Source organism: Hirundo rustica, chromosome 2 (assembly GCF_015227805.2).
Source record: "Hirundo rustica isolate bHirRus1 chromosome 2, bHirRus1.pri.v3, whole genome shotgun sequence".
NCBI classification, from domain to species: Eukaryota; Metazoa; Chordata; class Aves; order Passeriformes; family Hirundinidae; genus Hirundo; species Hirundo rustica.
In genome coordinates, this window is record NC_053451.1 from 23,313,214 (window position 1) to 23,333,810 (window position 20,597).

Genomic DNA, 20,597 nt, shown 5'->3' on the forward strand with positions numbered 1-20,597 from the left:
TTCCCTCGGCGGCGCCGCGGGGCGAGGATGAGGCTGAAGCTGCTCGGCGCGGGCGGCGGGCGGCTGGGCTCGCTGGCGGGGCTGGGCCGCGGCGGGGCGGGCGCGCTGGCGCTGCCCGGCTGCCTGCTGTACACGCGGACCGGCGCGGCGCCGCACCTCAGCCACGACGCGCTGCGGGAGGTGCGCGGCGTGCCCGGCGTGGCGCACATCGCCCTGCCCGCCCTGTGAGTACCGCGGGGCCCTCTGCCCCGGCCGAGGGAGCGGCGGCGCCGGGCTGGGAAGGGTGAGGGGAGGGGAGCCGCGGGGCTGCGTGATTTTAGCGTGTTTAGGCCAAACCCATCGTGGTGACTGCACAGCCGTCTTCCTGAGGTGGGCAACAGGGCGAGGGAGCTGATCCTGCCCCTCTGCTCTACTGACGCCCCTCTGACAGTGCTGTATGCTGCTCTGGAGCCCGCAGCGTAACGAAGATGTGGGCCTGTTGGACCGGGTCCTTTGGAGCGCCACAAAGATGTTCAGAGGGCTGGAGCATCATTCCTGTAACAACGGGCAATGAGATTTGGGGGTGTTCAGCCTGGGGAAGGGAAGGCTCCAGGGAGACCTTTTACCAGCCTTCTGGTACCTAAAGGGGGATTATAGGAGAGATGGGGACAGATCTTTAACCGAGCCTGTTGTGGTAGGATAAGAAGTAATGGGTTTATTAAACTATAAGAGGGTACATCTTGTAATGAGGATGGTGAAACATTGGACCAGGCTGCCCAGAGAGGTGGTAGGTACCCAATACCTGAAAACATTTAAGGTAGAATTGGAGCAACAGTTCGCTCTCAAAACTAGTTAGGTTGAAACCAAAAGGAAAGATTAACGTGGTAAAGCTTGTGCAGTTGTTGAATGATGTGAACACGTTAGTGATGCTCCTCAAAAAAGTCACAGTCTAGCTTTGTGCTCTCCATCAAGTCAGTGGTCCCTGGTCAGTGCTTTACTTTTTTGCCACAGAATTATGAATGCCTCAGATTGTGAGCTGTGATTCTTGAGCTCTGTGACTCTGGCATTTCATTCCATCTGTCTGTCCCTGCTTCACTGCCTGGATGGCAAATACCAGTTTAGTGTCAGACAATGCATAAGTATGGAGAAAAAAAAGCCTTAGTCATGAAACCACCAGTCTCTTTAGCTGTCTGCTTAGTTAATGTGTTCCTATATCTGGATTGCAGGGCAGAAATTCATGACGTCCTGGAAGAATATAAAGAAGGAGCTGCAAAATTTATGGGTAAAGTACAAGGATTTGCTTGTATATCCAAGAGATAATGAAGGTGGATCCCACTAGAGCATGTTCAGGCAGTACAGTAGGCAGAGAGATGTAGGCTTTGCACATTTAGAGATTTTCTCACTCAGAGTGGCACTAGGGAAGACTTGAAATAGTATGTTGTCACTGGTATTGCCAAAAATCCTTCAGTCAGGCTACAAAGTGATGATGTATCTGTAATTTCTATAATTTGCAGACAGTTCTTTGTGTATGGAATCTAGCACATTTTGCAAGAAAAAAGACATGAGTTGCCAAAGCTTGTTTTGTTTGTTTTGGTTTTTTAAAAAACACATAGAAATTTGTGACATGCATTTCATTATATTAAAAAAAAAAAAAATTATGGTTTGGCTTTCCAAGGGAAGTTTGCACCCAGCTTGCAATAAACTTTACCTGTTTGGAGCAATTTACTCCTTCAAGAAAAGTTGAAAAATGCCTTTGTCTGGAACTTCCAGGAGGCTTTACCCGTTTCAGTGACTATCTCTGAAGAGAAGGCTGTATGTCGCTGAGACATACTGCCTAGATTTCTGACATTTGAAACCTCCAGTCCAGCAGGGATGATAACTTTCTCATTTGTGTAATTGATACGTTATCTCACTCCTTTTCTGTGAGGGTGCTGAGCCACTCAAACAAGTTGCCCAAAGAAGTTGTGGATGCCCCATCCCTGGGAATGTTTAAGGCCAGGTTGGATTGGGCTTTGAGCATCATAGTCTAGTGGAAGATGTTCCTGTCCATGGGGCATGGATCTCTAAGGTTCCTTCCAACTCAAACCCTATTCTATGATTCTACTTTGTCCTTCCTTAAAAGTCCTAGGCCTGGGATTGTTGCTGGTTTGGTTTGTGTCAAGTGTCAGGTGTCTCCAGTGTATCACATATCAGTTGAGTGGTCAAGTGAGGCAGCTATTGGGTCTGGCAAATTTTATTAGGTGGAGTATTAATCAAGAAGAAACATGAATAAATCCCAAAAGAGCTGTGCAGGCTGCAGAACCAAAGGGTATTGTTTCATGGTTTGTCCTGCTGCTGCACTCTTCTCCAGGCAAATGGTAAAGCTGGGGAAGAAGTCTGCCTTCTTTGATGCTGAGAGATAGATGGACAGTATTTTCTTCATCAGATGTGCTTGTTCCTTCTTTCAGATCTGCAAGCTACATCTTTGCATTAGCTTTGCTTTGGTTCATGAGACTCTGCTCTGGATCTGTCTCTATTTTCAGGTATGCCAGATGCTGTGCTCTACTGCTCCCTTCATGACCCAGTCACTCCCTGCCCCTCTGGCTACAACACTAACAAGGTACAGTAGCTGTAAAGACTTGAAAGGGCCCACCTAAAGTTCCCAAAGGAAATCTGCCAGTCCTCCCTTCCTCTCTGTGGGTGTGCTCAGACAGCCACAAGGTTAGCAAAATATATCTTTGCACGAAGAGGATTGTCGTTTACATGCTCATACCTCCAACTAAATTAAGCTGTATGTGTTCTTACTTGGCAGCATGTTCCCTGAATGGTTCCTGAGCAGTTAAGTGGCAGTTCAGGTAGAAAGGAGAGCTCTGGAGTACCACCTTGTTGTGGTTTAAATGGCAGTAAAAGAAAATACCAGTGTTTTGCCATATTTGCTGTACAAGCTTATGCTTATGCCACTGATAAATAGTAAATCTGAACTCCTGTGTGCGTTTACATACAGCCTGCTGCAGCCCCCCAACAAAGGGGAAGGACATCAGAATTTTGCAGGGTGGTGGCTCAGCAGTTCAGGAGTTCACAGTTGCAGACATTTGCTTGTTCCGCCCTGCAGGAACACACACTGCCTGTGCAATCCACACAGTGCCTGCTGCCTGACACAGCTTCGTGCTGGAGCTCCTGCCACCTGCTCAGATACTGTCAGCCCCAAGGCCTGTTGGGGTATGGCCACATTTGGTGGAAGGTCACTGAGTGAGGGAGGATAATTCCTGCCATACCGCTATCTGTGTATATTCCTTGCTGCTGGGGTCCAGGCTGAGTCCTGTCTCTGCAGGGAAGGAATTAGCTGAAGCTTGTCCCACTGTTGTGCAGCTTTGAGGTGAGAGCAGCAATCTAAGCCTGGGTGTTGGGAGTTTGATTCAGACTTTCTTGGGTTTTTAAACAGGCTGGTGAAGATACTTGTCACCTTGTTGTAAGGCCTTCTGCAGCTGGATCTGTGCTGACAAATACTTATGAAAGGGTTTTGAAAGCAATGGGACAGAAAGCTTTGTGCCAGAAAGCCTGACACTGGCTGGATTTAAATAATCACAGGATAATGCTTATCTCTCTAAGCTGCATGGCTATTTTATTTATTAAAGCAGCTTTTTTCCTCTCGAGAACAGAATGAAGGTAACTAGATGTGATTACACTCTGGCTCAGGCAACTCTGACTTTCCTCTGCCTGCCTTCACCAGCTGTTGCTTGATGTTCTCACAATAAGAGGCAGCCGGTACTGTCTGAACAACATGCTGCTGCAGAATAACATACAGCTGCTGTGTTTCAGTTCTTCTGTAGAGACAAATTTTGGAACTCCTTTTGGAGTTGCTCTATTTTTTAGCTGGAAATTTACAAAAAATTTTATTGCTTTGGAGACTTCTGGTTTTATTCAAATTTGGTGAAATTGGCTGATCAGGCCAGAAGTAATCAGGATGGATGGTTGGTCAGCAGGCACGTGGTATAGTTGTGCAATCCTTTTGGGTAAAAAAAAAAGCTTCTGCTCATATTTTTTGCTTTCACTGATGAAATTCTATTTGCAAATTAGTATGCATGAGAACTGCACTGCTTAATCTGTCTGTCTGGCCTAGGTTAGGAGAATGTGTTTAAGCCCTCAGGCCCCAAAAAGTGCCCATAACACTCCAAGCTATATGCTATTTCTGATGGCTGAAAACCCATTCTCATTTTAAAAAGCATGAACAGAATTGCAGATGAAAAGAGCTGACTTCCAACGGGCTCGAGCCTTTACTTAACCTACTTGAATACCCCTTTAAAGTTTTGGAGCAGCAGTTTCACAAGCCTAGTAATAATACAACCAAAGCAATGGCCAAGCTGCGCTCACAGGCTAATTACAGATTCTGTAAAATAGGTTAACATGTGAACATTTTATGAATCTGAACGTTTAGTGAATTGAATGGTGACATCTGCTAGCCTGGAGGTGTTCAGGTAAGATAACCTCTCTGTCCATGTGCTTTTGTCTTGCTTTAAATTCTTTTGAGGGTATCACGGAGTAACGATGGAAGATGAGCTCCTCTGTGTGCTGGCAGTATGGGAAGCATGTGAAGAGACAGGGAAGATTGTGTGTGGAATCCTGATGAGCATATGCTCTTCCTTACAGGGGTTCGGTTTGGCTACTTCAGTGCCTTCTAAAGTTGCTGGATTTGGGACATAAAATAACATTGGGTTTTAAGATTGAGTGCTTAACAAGCTTTTATATTCTTCCCAGTCTGTATGGTTTATATAAACACGTACATTCATGTGTGTTGTATGAGTTGAGTGCTCAGAAGAGGAAGTAGCTTCTTTGGTTTGCATTTTGTACAGAAAACTAGTGAATTGTATTTGCCATTACTGCCTTTGCTGCTTTTTATAAGCTTTTGCTTGCTAGACATGTTTGGTGGGAATTCAAGCTTTTTTTTTTCCCCCCCCAATTCTGCCACTAATTTGTTTGATGAGAGGCCAGCTGCTCTATCTCAGATTTTTAAGCATGGAGAAGTCAGTGTTAAGTGGGACGGTTTCACCAAAGAGTGTCTTAGAAATTCCGGTTCGGTCATTTATTTCCTTTCATTCATTGCGCCAAGTGCAGCTGATTATCTGAGCCATGCTCATGGGGAACTTACCTAATGAGCTGTCATTCAAGTATCTGGTGTTTCAATTCCTTCTCTCCTTTCACCCTTAAGATCTGCTGTCCTTTGCAACTGCTGTTCATCCCTGTTCTTCCTGTACAGACGGTTTCCCTGTGGGGAAGCTCAGGGCGCATGGAGGTGACAGCTTCCAAGTTCATGGACATCCAGCGGGCCATCCAGCCAGACTGGTTCCAGTGCATCTCTGATGGAGACACCATTTCTGGGGAAGCTGGCAGAAAAAGAGCCAAGAAATCTGTGGATAGGTCACTTTCCTTCTTGGATATGTGCCTTCAGCTGCAAGAAAAATCACCGGTAAGGTCCCCAAGATACTGAGGCAGTTTCACGGCATGTGCTTCTTGGTCTGTGCTGCATCCTGGACCAGCCCCAGGGTGTGGTTTAGTAGGAAATTGTCACACGTGTATCAGAGAATTACAGGCCAGGGTGAGGTATAACCAGTAGCACAGTGAGTTTTCCTTCCTTCCTTCCTTTAGTAAATTATCTTCTGCACCGGCATCACCCCTCATCTCTGCTAGTTGAGGAGAACTACATTTTAGGATTTTTCTTTCTGCTTTTGGGTTGTGATGCATTTCTTTCACTTACTTTATTATTAGATGAATAGGCAAAGTGGGATCTTCTTATTCAGATTGAGAAAACCCATCTTTTTGCTCTGAAGTCCCCTTGGTTCCAAGTGAAGGAGGATTTGATAGAATTAGTCTGTGCTATTCTTTTTTTCTTCCAGCAGCTTTGAAACTTCCCTCCCTTTTAGTGAAAGGAGATATACTATCTGAGTCTGCACTACAAGGGAAGCAGGTGACAGGAGTTGGTGTTTGTATCTCCTGAAAGGGAATTCCCTGTGACATCTGCTGTGTGACAGCCAGGATAATGGCACCTGCTTTGTATTTTGCACTAAAACATCTATTGCTGAGACTCCCTCTATAAAAAGCCATGTACAAAGATGGTGTGTGGTTACTGCCTTCTGTAGGGAGGTGGGAAGAGTGGCATCAAAATTCTCAGTGGTTTAGTGTCAAGGCAAGTAATAGAATCTTGTCTCTACTAGTCCCATTTCTTACACATGGACTTCATGGCATTGTGTGGGGAATAGTCTTACATGAGATGAAACTCTGTGGTTCTGGCCAGTTCCTGGGAATGTGGGGCTTAAGGAGCAGGCATCTGAAGTCTGGGCTGTGAGATGTCTTTCATGTCTTTGGCAGAGCTTGCTCTAACACTTGTAGCTTTCTCCTGGGACAGGAACTACAAGGAAGTGTAATGTTTGGGGCAATTGAAGGTGGAGATATCTTGGAAGAGAGGCTCAGATCAGCCAGGGAGACTGCCAAGCGGCCCGTGGGTGGCTTTCTGCTAGACGGCTTCCAGGGAAGTGCCATGGCGAAGGAGACCAAGTTGAAACTGATAGCTTCTGTCACAGCAGAGCTGCCAGAGGATAAACCAAGGTAAGTTGTGTGGGCAATATCCCAAGAAATCCATCTGTCCTATTATGAGGAGCATCTACAGGCTGCTGTGCAGTTTCCCTGTAGGAAATAATCGCTGTATTGCACAGCTCTGTGTGTGCCAGGCTGCATAAATTTTACCATTGTCAGGCTGCAGTTTTCAACACTTTTTTACCTGCAGCTGGTACCAGGCTTTGCTCATGCTGTGAGTTTGTGGAAGAGTTTTTAGGAAGAGTTACAGGTAGGATATGTAAGGGTTATTGGCATTTGGTCTTGGAGGCCATGGCGTACTTGAGGTTCAGCTCTAACAAGAACGTTGTTATCGAGGTATTTTGCAGTATTCTTCTCAGTAAAGCTGTCATGTTTCCAGTTCTCTTTGGCCTGAACTGGTGGATGGCAGAGAGGGGTGCTGGCAGAACCAGCCAGTGCTTGCTACACAATCTCGGTAGTCAGCTCTGTCCCAGTGCCCGAGGCACTGAGCCTGTGCACTACCTGGGGTGGTACAGGCTGGCCCAGAGCAGTGGTATTCTCTTCTTGGACAGTGCGGGGCTTATTGCATATCTGAGTTGTTAGTTGTGCCCATCAGAACCATGCCAAGGACTGGACAGGTGTGGCAGCTTTCTTGAGCCTTACAACTGACTAACAGTTACTAAAGACTTTTTGAAAATGTGTGCCAATATTTGCTAGCGCTTCAGAAGCGTATGGGTTTCTTTACTGGGTTGAGCTCGCTGGATTGCTCTTACCAGAGCAACTGCTACAGAAATAATAATGTTGCCTTTTTCATAATTTCCTGAAGAGAATGACTGGGGCCCCATTGTGTTCCTGCTTCTCTCTGCTAGCAGAGCATTGCTCTGACCTAATGGTGTTTAAAAGGAAATTAAATGCAAGAGCACTGTGTCTGGTGTTGCAGCTTGTTCTTGCTTAGTGGTGCCTGGGGTTTGAATTTCCCTGACCATTAGGAGGCTTGCTGTGTTGTTGCTATCCTGTCTGGTTGAGCTACTTAAAAGATCCCCTGGGAGCATTAGAATCCAATCTGCTCAGCCAGCCTCAGTGGCTACCAGTGCATCTGCCTCATCTATCAAATAGTTTGCTTGTCTTGTTAAGACAAGTGTTTCTGACCTCTTGATAGGAAGAGACTTGGTTAGCTGCTGGGAGTCTTGAAGGTACCTCAAGTGAATTTCAGGCAGTCCTTGCTCCTGAATCACCCTTGCCATTCTGGCTGGAGAAGTTTTTCAGCTCTGTTCTATCCCAGCATGAAATTCTCTAGGAGACAAACACTTTCTGTGCTTCACTCAAGTAGTGGCTGCTTTTTATGTGATGGTAAAATGATCTTAGGAGTGTACTTTTTATGAAGGGTCCTTTCATGTACCTACAGGGGCTGAAGTCTCTTGACAAAATTTGCTTTCCTTTCCAATAGTGTAGGAACCCTCGCAAGAGCAAATGTTTGTCCTTACCTGTGCAGAGATGAGTTTCAGCAAGGCTTTGATCATATATGCAGAGCTACTGTTTTGACTTTTGCATATCATTTTCTGCCTGTCATGGGAACCTGAAACATAAAACACTTGCGCTGTAAACTTCTCCTTATTCCGTGCTCATCAGTTTAATTGGAGTACTTAGAAAAGTGACTAAAAATGGCACCTTGTGACTTCATTTATCAGCCCCTGTGTATTTTCCTAATTATCTGTTTAGCTCATTGCCCTACATTAACTTCTACTGCTGTCAGCTCCGCCATGCACCTGCAGGAGAGCAGGCACTGCTCCACTCTCTTACACTTCACCCATTCCCAGCAAAGCTGCCAACTGAATTTGGCTGCCAGCAGGATCTCGATTACCACTGATGGCAATCCAGCCAGGCTCTTCCTGGCTCTTAATGCCATGTCTCAGGAGATGTTACAGCCCATGGTTTTGGGTAAATCATTTGAGCTGGTAGAGATTAAAGGGAAGGGAAGACTCTTCCCTTTTCTTTACCCTCTATCTGCTCAAAGGTTTTCTCTTTCTACCTGCAAGGAGGTTTTCTCTTTCTAATGACGTTTGTCATTAGCGTGTTCTCTCCCAGGCAGTTTCCCAAGTGCAATGGAATGTGTCTGTCACCTGAAGGACTTGTATCTTGGACCAGCCATCAACTGCTGTCTCTGTTGAGACTCTTTTTAGACTGTCTTTTAAACAGCTTACAAGCAAAAAGGGTGTCCATGTGTCTGGGAATTGGTAGTTCATTGGGGGGCAAACATGAGTGAGGAAAATATCTGTTCTATGGCACAGATGTTATGAATCTAATTGTATTTATGTGTATGTGAAAGAAATCACATGCAAATCGTTTCAAACACAGTGAACAGAATGGTGTTTTTCTGCAGTAAATCAGGGATTATTGCTGTCTTCCAGAGGGCAAATAATGAAAAGCCTGTTATGCACTGGATAGGTTGGAGGTGGGGAAATGGAAGTGACTTATTAAAGAAATATGGGTATTGATCTCGTATCGATACCCAACTGTGACAGACAAAAACTCTCTAACAGCTTAAAGTTAGAAAGTGTATGTTTATTACGGCTGGGCAGCTCCTGGGATAGCTCCCTAATACGCACTGCGAAATTCACAGGTAATTACAAAGCCTTTTATTTACAAAAGTGTTGAATACCCAAAATACAAATGTATATTTATACAAACGCATATTTATACCCTTGTTACTTCTTACTCCCTGCCTCATATGCTAACTGGCAAAAAGGCTATTAAGCATGCGTAGTTTGTTTCCTAAAATGAGTCTGGGGTCTGTTCTGGGGAGGGGTCACCAAAAATGAGGAAGTAAGATGAGTCTTCCTCATCTTGACCTTTCTACCTTTTCAATGCATTCATGATAAATGAGTCCTTGGTAGAACATATAATTTCCTGTGTTGAATGGGTTCTTTAAGCAGGAAGTCTGCAGTTATCTTATATCTTATTTACCACATTTGTTTTTCGTTACAAGCACAGCTACATAAACATAAAGCTGACAAGCAGTGAGTTACTAAATCTGGGATAGTTTATCTAAGATCCGGCTTCTGTTAACTGCAAGCAAAGCTTATCTACCTACTCCAGCTAATTCAGCAACTACTATCCTAACTTTCCTAAAAATCCTTAATTCTTCAAAGTTAATGTCTCAGAAGCACATGGAATTCTGAATAATGACTGTTAGCCATTGCAGAGAAAAGCTACATGTGCTGCACATGACCTGGAGGTCTTTTCCTTCAGGTACCTGCTTGCTTCTACTCAGAATATTGTAGATTTGTCTTCCTGTGTGTCTCCTACAGAATCATCCATGGTGTAGGCAAACCAGATGAGGTGCTTGAGTGCATTGAAAGGGGAGTGGACATTTTTGAGAGCTTCTTTCCTTTCCAAGTGACAGAGCGAGGCTGTGCCTTGGTTTTCAGTTACAACTACCATCCAGATCCTGAAGCAACAGGTAAGCTTCTTGATGGTTGCTACAGTTTTTACATTTTGTATTGTGGTAAGCATAATTCATACTTGGGAGGAATCTGTACTTGAGGGCTTTGTTCCTGAAATAAAATGCAGTGACCACTGGAAAAACGGGGGTTCCACTACCACATGTTACTTTTGGAGGCGGGGTGCTTTGGTGTGAAATGGGTTGAGTAAAACTTGAGGCCTCTGAATGTCTCATTAGCCGAAATGTGATGATTAAGTTTTTCTTAAATACGTCCTGAATAGAGGGGTTTTAGTTTTGACACCATTGGCAAATTTTCTGTTACCGTTGGCAGTGAAGGCTGGACCTATTAAGTGATCTCTAGAATTAAATTAATATGTGTCTGTTGCAGTAACATATATTTTTTTCTAGCTGTCAGAAGTTTCCCATTTATTTGGGCAGTTTTCCTCTCAGTCCTTGTATTCGTAGTTTCATATCAAAACCAAAATGCTTTGTTCATAACTCATTACACTGTGAGATGGGAATGTGTATCACCCATTAAAGCACCTATCAAATGTGTTTCAACCAGCTGTTTTGTTTTGGACTATTAAATGTTTTTAATACAGGGAAACATTTTACGTTTTTTCTCTTGGGTAGATCATAGTGGCTTTTCATGCCTGGGTAGAGCCAACTGAATAGAACAGAACATCTTGTTTCTTTGTGCTTGCTGCTATTTTTTTAACCCTTTTCTTTGTTTGTTGTTCTTTGTCTTGTCTTACTTTATTCTTAAATGATAAGGCTCTGGGTAATGGCAGTGGTTTTGTCCTGTGTCTATTTTAAACATGGTAGGCATGGATTATGCAGACAGTAATATTAGTATTTCCAGATACATCTCCTTCTCCTTAAGAACAAACTTAAAAATGCAAACCTATAAAATCATGGGATGGTTCTTTATTTTTCAGATAGATGCTGAAAAGCAGATGTGGAACCTACCTCTTCTGAATTAGTGCTACCAGCCTCTTGATTCCAGGGTTGTTTAAAAAAAAAAACAAACCAAGAGGCATCTAAATCCCTGAGTGATCACAGTATGGAAAGTAGAATGACTGAATGCAGATGAGCTGCCTGTCTACTCTAACAAAATCTCAATAAAATCCATTTGTTCAGGTGATTGCATTCTATTCAGCATGCAGTTCAGACAAAATACTTTTGACATTTTATAAAGAATTCAGCTCAGTAGAGCAGCAAAAAGTTATACTGTTATTTCAGCTCTAACTTTTGATTAGTTTTAGTTGATTAGTTTTCACTTGTCTCTTGCTGTTTTGATCATCTAAAAGTGTATTTGTGTTAACTAACCTGCAGCTATTAAAGTAAAATATCTGCTTTCTGGAAGAAAGAGGTGGAAACTTGTGGCAGTTTTCAGCTGGCAAAAAAAGTAGCAGAAATATCTACTCTAAGGTTGCTACCCTTCCTCTGCTCTTGCTCTCTGTTCTAATGCTATCCTCTTTTTAATTTAATCAGTTTTAACACAAAATGGGACCCAAGACCTGGAGAAGAATGGTGCTCAAGAAAACCAGGAGGAAATCTCCAAAGCTGATCCAGAAATGACACCATTTGAGATATCTCTGAAGGATAAAAAGTATGTGAGTTTGTGGGGAGGGTACTTGCAGCTGTATGACTCAATATGATGCGTTTGTCCTCTGTATTTATTTGCAACTGGTCAGCATCTGGAGGAGAGACTTCCTAAAACATGAAGCTGTTGAAGAGAGTACTTCTGGACATTGAGTGGAGAGTGTTGGACAAGCATTCTAGCCTGTTATCAGGCAACAGCCTATCTCTGAAAGCGTCATCTTTTGCCTGACCTAAAGCCGGGGGTTTTCTGATCATTTATCCAGCAAACATTCTGTGGTCATAATTAGCTGAAAGACCATAGGTTCATGAACGTGGTCTGGGAATCACTTTGGTCTTCCATGTCTCACTTGGGTCATCTTGAGATATTAGATTTTATTTAAACTATGGAGACCCTCTACTCTGTGACTCAGTTTGGGCGGCTGCAGAGCAGTGTTGCCGTTTCTGGGTACTTCACAAAAACTTTGGCTATTGTTACCACTTGTCCTTCCTTCTCTTTGTCACAGGTACTTCCAGGCTGTCTGAGTAGGCAATTGTGTTGCTTTGCTCTCTCTGTGAAATGGTGCATCTGTTTTGTGAATAGTGGGATTAGTAAATCTGTGGTTTTGATGACTTTTCTTCTTCATAAACTGTGTGATAGCTGCCTTGCACTGCAGCTTTTCTGCCAGGGAAGGCAGAGATGAGGCCTGTCTCTTCTGTTAGCAGTGGTGTAGTCAGAGTTATTCTCACTTAAATGTACAGCTTTTGGCTCTGAAGCAAGTTCTGGCATGAGGAGGCCTGGGGCTTTCAGCAGCCATGGTCCCACAACACAGCAGGGTGTGGGAGCTACGTGTTCTTCAAGGTCCCTTCCAACCCAGACCATCTCTGATATCTGAAGTCCTTTGTGCCAGTGGTGCTGGTCTGAGTTGTCAGCAAATCTGGATTAAGGACCTCAGGACTTAAAAGCTCAGACCAGGTGGTTGGAGGGGTGCTCTTTATTGCTTGGATGGGTCTTCTTAGCTCTGACGTTACCCACCATTGCTTCTTCCTTAGATACCACGATGACTTTGGCCCTTTGCTGGAAGGATGCAGCTGTTACTGCTGTCAGAGGCACACTCGTGCCTACGTCCATCACCTCCTGGTGACCAACGAGCTGCTGGCCGGTGTCCTGCTCATGATGCACAACTTCCAGCACTACTTTGGTTTCTTCAGTGCCATTCGGGATGCCTTAAGGGACAGTAAACTGGATCAACTCAAGGAGCTTGTCTTCAGGCAGGCGCCGCAAGGCCCGGCAAACGCGACGCTGAGACTGTGAGCTCAGAGAGGACAGAGGAGGCTGCAGGCTGCATCCTCATCCAGTGGGACTCTATCACCTGGGCCTGGCAGTAGTAAAATGCCATCTTTCCTGGAGGAACCTGAGGGAGACGTTTGAAGAAGATCTCGCTTCCTGGTGGGGAAGGACAATCTTGTTCAAATGTCTCTTTTGGTTGATTGGTTTGGTGCATTCTTGGTGGATGGAAGAGCCTGGAAGACCAGTAAGACCAGTATGGATGGGTTTGTTTTCAGATACTCACTGCAGGTTTCCCATGTGCAAGGACAGAGTAATTGAACTTGTGATTGAGGATAAAATAAAGCAGGGTGTATACTTTAAATTAATCCAGCTGCCTGGAGACTCAGCAGCTGCTTGGGACTCTTGTTCCATACCTGACAGTAATTATTTTTCTAGAAAAACCTAGTGGTGTGCTAGTCTCTCATCATGTATCTCCTTGGTGAGAAATCCCACCTCAGTCTAACACATTGTCCTTGTAGCCATTGCCAGCATCTGTGTCCTTGGAAAGAACTGACTGGAAGCGCTGCTGTGTCCAGTGGTACGAGGGACTGTGTGTTACTCCTCTCTCAGGCCACCTGCAATGCAGAATGTTCTCTGGGCCTGGGAGATGTTTCCCACCTCGACCTGGCCTTGTACACCCCTGCCTCAGGAGTCCCATTCAGTGACATTACAGCCAGAGAGAAAAGAACGTGTTTAATCCATGTTCTGCTGTAGAGGTGTTTTTTTAGGGTTTTAGGTGTTCTTTTAAACTCTGCACTTTTCCTAGATTTCACTCTCGTTTTAGCACATGGGTGACAATGTCTGTACCATTCTTTCCAGCCACCCAAGCACTGGTCAGAGAGCAGGCTACACAGATGTCACTGTGAGATGGAGCTGTGGAAGGAAAGTGTCATAGGAAAGGACTTGTAGAAAACATTCTGGTGGGTCCTTGTTTTAAAATATGACTTAGTTATGTCACATTCCTCTTATTCAGTTGGGTTTTTTTACTGTCCCTTACTGTGGAACCATGGATTCAATCATTTTATATTACAAAGCAACAATAAAAGAAATTTATTGTTTGTTACACTGGCTCCTCAATGTGTGACTGAGGTGGTGTACCAGAGAGTCTGAGCTCAAGATGTCTCCTGAAAACTTGACCCAGCAGCTTGATGGAAGACATTATCTAGGAGTAGGATCCTGTCACGGAGCAGGTTTCCAAGTAATTTGCTTCAAAAGAATGTCATAGTGAGCTTGGAAGTGTTGAAGACAACTGCCTGTCCCTCTCCCCATAAGAACTCTACTACCTTAATTAAGCCTGAAAAAATACTACACTTAATGGCCTTAAAACCATTCACAATTTCTGCAATGTTTTAAGATTTTAGTACCTCCCATCAGAATGACTTTACCATAGAGTATAAGGGGTGTTTAGTTTCCCTGTCCCTTTGGGCAGCTGCACAAAGTTGTCATAGTCCTTTTCACCATTCCAGCCTTATTCACTCTGTTCCACTCACTACACTTCTGTTCCACAGGATCCTAAAGAAATGGTGGAAATACTGCTCTACTGTTGTCTTCAAACACATCACAGGGTGTGATTCAGCCACAGAAAAGACATAAAATACAGAATTATCTTCCTCACTCCAAGAAGTACTTTGTGGTGGGTAAAACTGTTGCAGCACTGGGAAACTTGGACATGGTGTCCTGGGTGTACAGCATGAGGTAGAAGGTCTGCCTAGCTTAAAGGAAAGGAATTCTAATGAAACAAAAATGGTTTATGCTTTTGTCAAGAGGAAGGCAGTGGTAGCATGGGACCTTGCAATGCTTGTTTCTGCAGTGCCTGTTTCTAAAATGTGCTGTGCAAAAAAATCTTTTGGGAGGGGATTTCAATCTTCTGCTTCACTGACACTCCCGTATCCACATATTGAATCACCGAAATACCTGGGTCAGCCCATCGGGCACCGTGATGGTTGTGTCCAACAGGTCAGTCAGGGTTGCTCTGTGATGGCACAGGAGGATAAAGGGTGCTGGTCTTCTTGTGTCCTCCTCACATTTCCTGCATCCTTCTTAGGCCGGTACCCTTACTGCTAGTTTTGGAATTGCTGTTTTATACCTTTTGGGGGCTACTTGTGATCAGTCAGTCTCCCCGTCCTGCGGCACCTCTGTGAATCATCCAGATTTATTAATTTTTCTTTATCTCCCAGCCTGGATGTTCTCAGGAGATAAATGTAGCTGTACTGGGATCTTAGTGGCCTGCTAAGCTAAGTGCCAGTAACATGCTATTCTCAATAACCCTTCTCTTCTGGCTTTCCAGTCCTTCCATACTGCTCTGTTATGTTTCTCTTTCCAGTCCTACCCGTTAGGCTTTCCTGTTACAGTTCTCTGCTTAGTTTTTATGTGTGTGCACGTGTGTGTACCACAGCTGCACAAAGTAAACCATTTCATACTGGGCAGAACTTGACCAGTTACATCATTCAGTATCTAACAAACACTGTTAAAACATCACTAACCCTGAAACCATCTTAATGTGTTGTATTTATGCAACTTCTCAACATGTCAGTCCTCTTCGTTCACACTGTAAAAAATCAGCAACATTTTTCATGCTAACTTAAGTTTTTTAATTTATTTCCAGGCAGAGATCTAATTTCTTTTAAAAACAGAGTTCTTGCCCTAATACGGGGATGAAAACTGCATGAAGAAAGCTAAACTTTCCATGGAGAAGTGAAAATTGAAATTAATAAGGAGTGGAAAAATGCCTGTGCTAAATTAACTTCACTAAGCACAGAAGACTGCAAAAACATCCTTGACTGCCATCCATCCCCAAAGGGCAGAATATAGAAGAGCAGGGCAGAATATAAAAGAGCAGAGCAGAATACAAAAGTGATGGTGTGTTACAAAAACATTAGACCCTTAAATATCTTTTCCTTAGCAACTCAGTGTAATCTTCCCCTTAATAAAGAAAAACCTTTCACGCTGATGAGAATAACTGTCAGGGCCTCGTGTTAAGTCCTGTGCCTTTCTGACCACTTAATCAGTATTCTGCTCAGTAACTTCCTCCTTCCAGAGCTATTTTAATGTTGCAGGCTCTTCAGCGGTTTTAAAGGTATGCTTTGAAATGTATTAAGAAAAAAATCAAACTGGTTTTTCACAAAAAACTTTTCTCCTTTCCTTCAGGGTTGTAATTTCCCGCCTCCCTCCTGCTGTTTATCCATCCCATCCTGTAAATCACTAGGACACAGTGTCCACGACACACACAGTGTATATCCAGCCTTGTCTGACAGTTTCTAGGTCTGCTCCTCTGTCGCTCTGCAGGATCACAGGAGCTGCCCAGGACTGGAAATGTTCCAGCAGGGTGTTCAATTTATTTCTATGTTTCTAAGGTCCAGAGGGTTTTCAGACCATGGGATTTTTATGCATAAAAAAATGAGTTCCAGGTGGGTTTCAGAGGTGCTTTTAAGCACTGAGCAGCTTTTTAAATTTTCTTCATCCCGAACCCTGTTGGTTTTTGATTCATAACCTGAGGTGGCAGACAAAGGGTTCCAATGAAACGTTTAAACCTTTCTCTCAGTAATTTCAGAGCTGTTTCCTCTGTGATGTGGAAGGCATGCATGAAATATATGATGGTGCAGGATAGTTTAATGGTTTTATTTGTAGTGCTCTGGAGTGATCTGCATAATTCGCTAGGGACCTCATCTCTTTTCTGGTAAAGCAGCACTCCTTCAGACTTTTGAAGATGTACAAGCACATGACCATCCTTTCTTATGCACATTCTATAGGCATGACAGGACTTTTCAAACAAAAAGAGAATGAATTTAAATCCCTTTGAGAAGTTGGATCTAGGCTGGCAAAGTTGGTGCTGGCACAAAAATGATGCGGCAAAATGTTCTTGCTTCCCTGTTGATGTTGCCAACATGAACGGTGTCTGTCAGAGTACACAGTCTCCTCCCTGGGAACATACTGACTTGGAAAAGCAACACCTTTCCTGCCTCACAATGAGGTGATGATGGACTGCCTGGTTAATCTACATCTGCTGCCTGTATGTTTTAATTACATCGGTCAGGTGAAGGTGCAGCACAGTGGGATGCTCTGTCATGCTTCTGACACAGCTCCTCCAGCTCCTGGCCTTGCTTACTCCCCATCATTACAAAATGTTTGGAGAAAGCCTGCCCTGTTCACTGCTATTTGTGTGTCTGAACATTTTGCAGAGGTCTTTGGGGCGCAGTCTTGGATGAGAAGGGGTTATGTGGTTAACCAGGATTATTGCAAACTTCTGAAGCCTGAAAATCTAAAAATCTGTTTAGTGAGGATCAAAAGTAAAGGAATTATAAATAAAGGCATTTGGATCTGCCAGACAGCTCAGGATTAACCAGCTTTCTGTCGTCCCTATCCTTCTGCTACTCTGTAAAGCATTTTCTGGCTCAAGGGAGTGGCCAATGCACAGGAAAGGCAATGGCAGTGGTTCATGCCAGAGGCTCTGCAGGACAAGGTGTATCTTGCAGGGTGCTGATCAAGAAAAGATCTGAAAACTATGGCTCTTATATGCAATTGCCCGGCACAGACTTTCACAAAGAAAGGAGTGGTTCCAGGGTCCTTGGCCAGAGTTCCTGGACCCATTCCTGTGCTCTGTGTGTGACACCTTGTGCTCTTGAGCTGGCTGCCTTCCTGAGCTGGTGGATGTGTTGCCACCATGACATGAAGGTGGCTTTGCTTTGTGCTCACTGCTCCCTCGTTCCACAAGAGAACATCTGGTTTGCCTTCTGATGAGGTAATCAGAGGAGGTACTGATGCAGCCAGCATCTTGCAGGAAGTCAGCAGAGTCTACAGACCTGTCTTGAGCTTTTTTCTACCGCCCTTCCTGGGCCAGAATGGAACCATCTACAAAGTAATGTCAACTTCAGTGGTACTGTGTGCTTAAAAACAGCTGAAGAAACCAACCCTTAGAAAAGCCAGATGCTTTCCTCAGACAAAGCTGAGGGAACTGGGATGAGAGAGAACAAACTGGCAGGCAGCTGAAGCCTTTAAAGAGATGCAGCCTCTTCAAGAAAGGGAACAGGAGATGGAGCGTCTGGGAGGAAGGAACACAGGCAAACAGGATGATTAGGATTTGGCAAGGCCAGCGAAAAAAAGGAGTGGGAGCTGTGCAGTATGTCCATGGGTAGCACTGCCAACATCAAGTTGCAGAAGCCACTGGCACGTGCCTTTTCCCATCCCTTGTTTTGTGCGCATCTTGAGGAGGAAGAAGCGCTCTGTTGTGGTTCAGGGAATTCAGCAATGGCTGCAAAAGGCTACAGAGTAATGCTGGTAGCCTTCAGAGCTGAGGCTCACAGGAGTACTTACTGCTGGACTCAACCCTGGCTCTCCTGCTGCCCACAGCCAGTGCCATCACAAATATTCAAGGGAGTGCTGTAGCATCAACCAGCTGCGTATGTGCCTTGACCTGACCCCCACAGAGAGAGCTGCTGCCTTCTCAGCTGAGGCACAGCGAGGTGGTACACCTTGTACAGGTCCACCTGTACCACAGCCCTTCTGCCATGACACGGGGTGGCAGAAGGCAACGTGATTCCCTGAGTATTTGTGCTTCTGTCCGGTGAAAAGTGGTCTTTATTTGGGCTGTTTAATTTGCCACGCTCACAGCTGTGCGGTAAAACTTGTTAAAACCGACAAGAGTCCCCAGGGCAGGAAGCCAGAAAGCTCTTCCCCACACCACCAAAGATACAACAGCCTGATGCTTGTCTCACTGAGACGTTTAAATCATTATGCTGAAATTAATTTTTAATTATGTTCTTTTTTGTCTTTGGCCCCAGGGGTTTCTTTACCTCACATTTCCAGAGGCATTCAGGGATAAGATGTGACCAGTGTCTGGCAGGCAGAGATTCACTTCCAGAACCATGAAGGAAGCTCAGGAGAATTCCTGGCTTGGGAGAAAATGGATCCCTGTTGTGGAGAGGTGTGGTTGGCATCAGAGCTGGTGGGCTCCTGATCTGATACTTGAGGCAGCAAGGAACCAAGGAAAGATGGCATGAGTGATATCAGGAAGGCGTGAAAGAAAGGTCACTGCTATGTCTTAAGATTGATTGTTTGGGGAGTAACAGAGAATAACTGGATCAGTGGCTTTTGAGATTGAAAGCAGCATTGGTCTGGGGTGCATCTTCTGCATCCTGTTCAATGTCATTCAGCAAGAGGTACAAAGCAACTGATGCTGACTTTGAAGTACAGCTTTGAATCCCTCACACCTTGAAATTCCTACAGTCTTGGGAGCCTTCCTTTGCTCATAGGTCAGGTGGCAAAATACTGCCAGGAGATGACAATGTTATGTTAATTCTTTATTACCCTTAGATAAGGAAAACCTCACTTCAACAGCTCATTCAAGGGTTCATGCAGATTTGGGGCACAGGCATTGGTCAGAGAAAGAACTGATGAGCCCATTCTTCTTGTTTGGTGAGACACCTCACAGCCAGGTGTGTTTGCAGACTGAAGGCTGCCAGGGTCTGTCACTTTGTGACCAAACCATCCCACACTTAGCTGAAACTAATCAGATTGCTACCGGTGTCCTCTGGGTTGTCCACAATTCCTATTTGTAGTTTTCTGAGTGTCTCCATATCAGCAGCCTGCAGGCTGTTGATGTTTCCTTGAAATGCTGGCATTGATTAGACATTCTTCAGAAGACATCACATCAGGAACAGCAATAAGCTGCAGCAATAAGCTCTGTTTTCCAGGGAAGCTGCCATCCTGAGCAGGTTGTGCTGGCCCCAGCTGAGAACAGAGAACCCCCTGTTGCTCCCTCAGAGAGGCAGACTCCAGGTGTACTCCCTCCTCTTCCCAAGGGGGAAGCTCCCTGTGCTTAGCCCCACAGTTGGGAGAGCTGAGCTGAGCTCAGCTGAATATCTGGCCAGGCCAGGCCTGCCCCTAAGGGGGGTTACCTGGGGAAGTGAGATTTTTCTGTAAGACTTTGCTTTGTCCTTGTAGTCTGGCAAATGTGGATTTTAAGGTGTGGCTGCAGCTGGGATTGTTAAAACAACATGTCCAACAGCTGCTGCGAGGTACCTGCAGAATATTCACAGGGCAGTGTCACCTGCAGAGCGTTGGTCTGTGATGGCAGGTGAAGCCCACCTCCTCCATATCTTCCTTGCCTTCCCAGGAATCAGCTTTTTTTCTCATGGAAGATTGTTTTATCTTCTGCCCCATGGACCTTTGTGCTCTTCTGCTTAAAGACTCTTGCATGATTTGGTGCCTGTTGTGCCTGGTGCTGCCTCTGACAAGGTAGAGTTTTTTATGGTTTCTTCTCTGTTTATATTTTACCGTGTAAAAACTCACCATAAGCGCTTTTGGTTTTAACCCTGGATGGCTTCAGTTCAGTGCCTGGTACCGTTTAGGACTTTAGTAACTCGGGTAACCTGTGCTTTTCATCCTGTTCCTGAAGTTTAACACATGTGACACATCTGTTACAGATGGGGAGCCCCAGGTACAGGTGGAATAGCAAACTGTGGGTTATGTAGGCTCAGGGGCTCATTCATCTGGGTTCCTGCAGCTGAGCCGGAGCCTATGGCTCTGTGAGCTGGTGGATGCAGGGGATAGATGGTGTTTTTCAGTCCATTTCTCAGGCGTGCTGTAAATGTGTCTAGACAGGCAGAACTTGGATGGCTGCCTCGTACCTTGCGGGGGGTGGGGCTGATCCTCCCCGCGTGTGTTGCCAGCTCTCCTTCATCTCCAAAGAGTCTTAGCTCTCCTCAGCCACGGCGGAGCTGC

The 20,597-nt window shown here is 44.8% G+C and overlaps 1 protein-coding gene across 2 annotated transcripts; it reads left to right on the forward strand.

The window, feature by feature from the left end:
* The first annotated feature begins 27 nt into the window (after window positions 1-27).
* On the forward strand, window positions 28-13,941 carry QTRT2 (queuine tRNA-ribosyltransferase accessory subunit 2). Of its 2 annotated transcripts, XM_040056949.1 has the most exons (8): window positions 28-224; window positions 1,206-1,261; window positions 2,502-2,578; window positions 5,213-5,422; window positions 6,359-6,558; window positions 9,834-9,985; window positions 11,462-11,579; window positions 12,602-13,941. In XM_040056949.1, exons 1-8 carry the CDS (start codon window positions 28-30, stop codon window positions 12,861-12,863), a joined length of 1,272 nt encoding a protein of 423 aa, XP_039912883.1. In that variant the 3' UTR covers window positions 12,864-13,941. The 2 variants fall into 2 exon arrangements, with proteins under 2 accessions (XP_039912883.1, XP_039912884.1); XM_040056950.1 differs by lacking the exons at window positions 28-224; window positions 1,206-1,261; window positions 2,502-2,578 and adding an exon at window positions 3,621-4,433.
* Window positions 13,942-20,597: the final 6,656 nt, after the last annotated feature.

Excerpts from the sequence above, each read along its gene's own strand:
- QTRT2 (XM_040056949.1), top strand. The coding sequence starts at position 28 with ATGAGGCTGAAGCTGCTCGGCGCGGGCGGCGGGCGGCTGGGCTCGCTG. Across the intron at positions 5,423-6,358 it reads AGCTGCAAGAAAAATCACCG|GAACTACAAGGAAGTGTAAT; the intron begins GTAAGGTCCCCA and ends CTCCTGGGACAG. Across the intron at positions 9,986-11,461 it reads TCCAGATCCTGAAGCAACAG|TTTTAACACAAAATGGGACC; the intron begins GTAAGCTTCTTG and ends TAATTTAATCAG.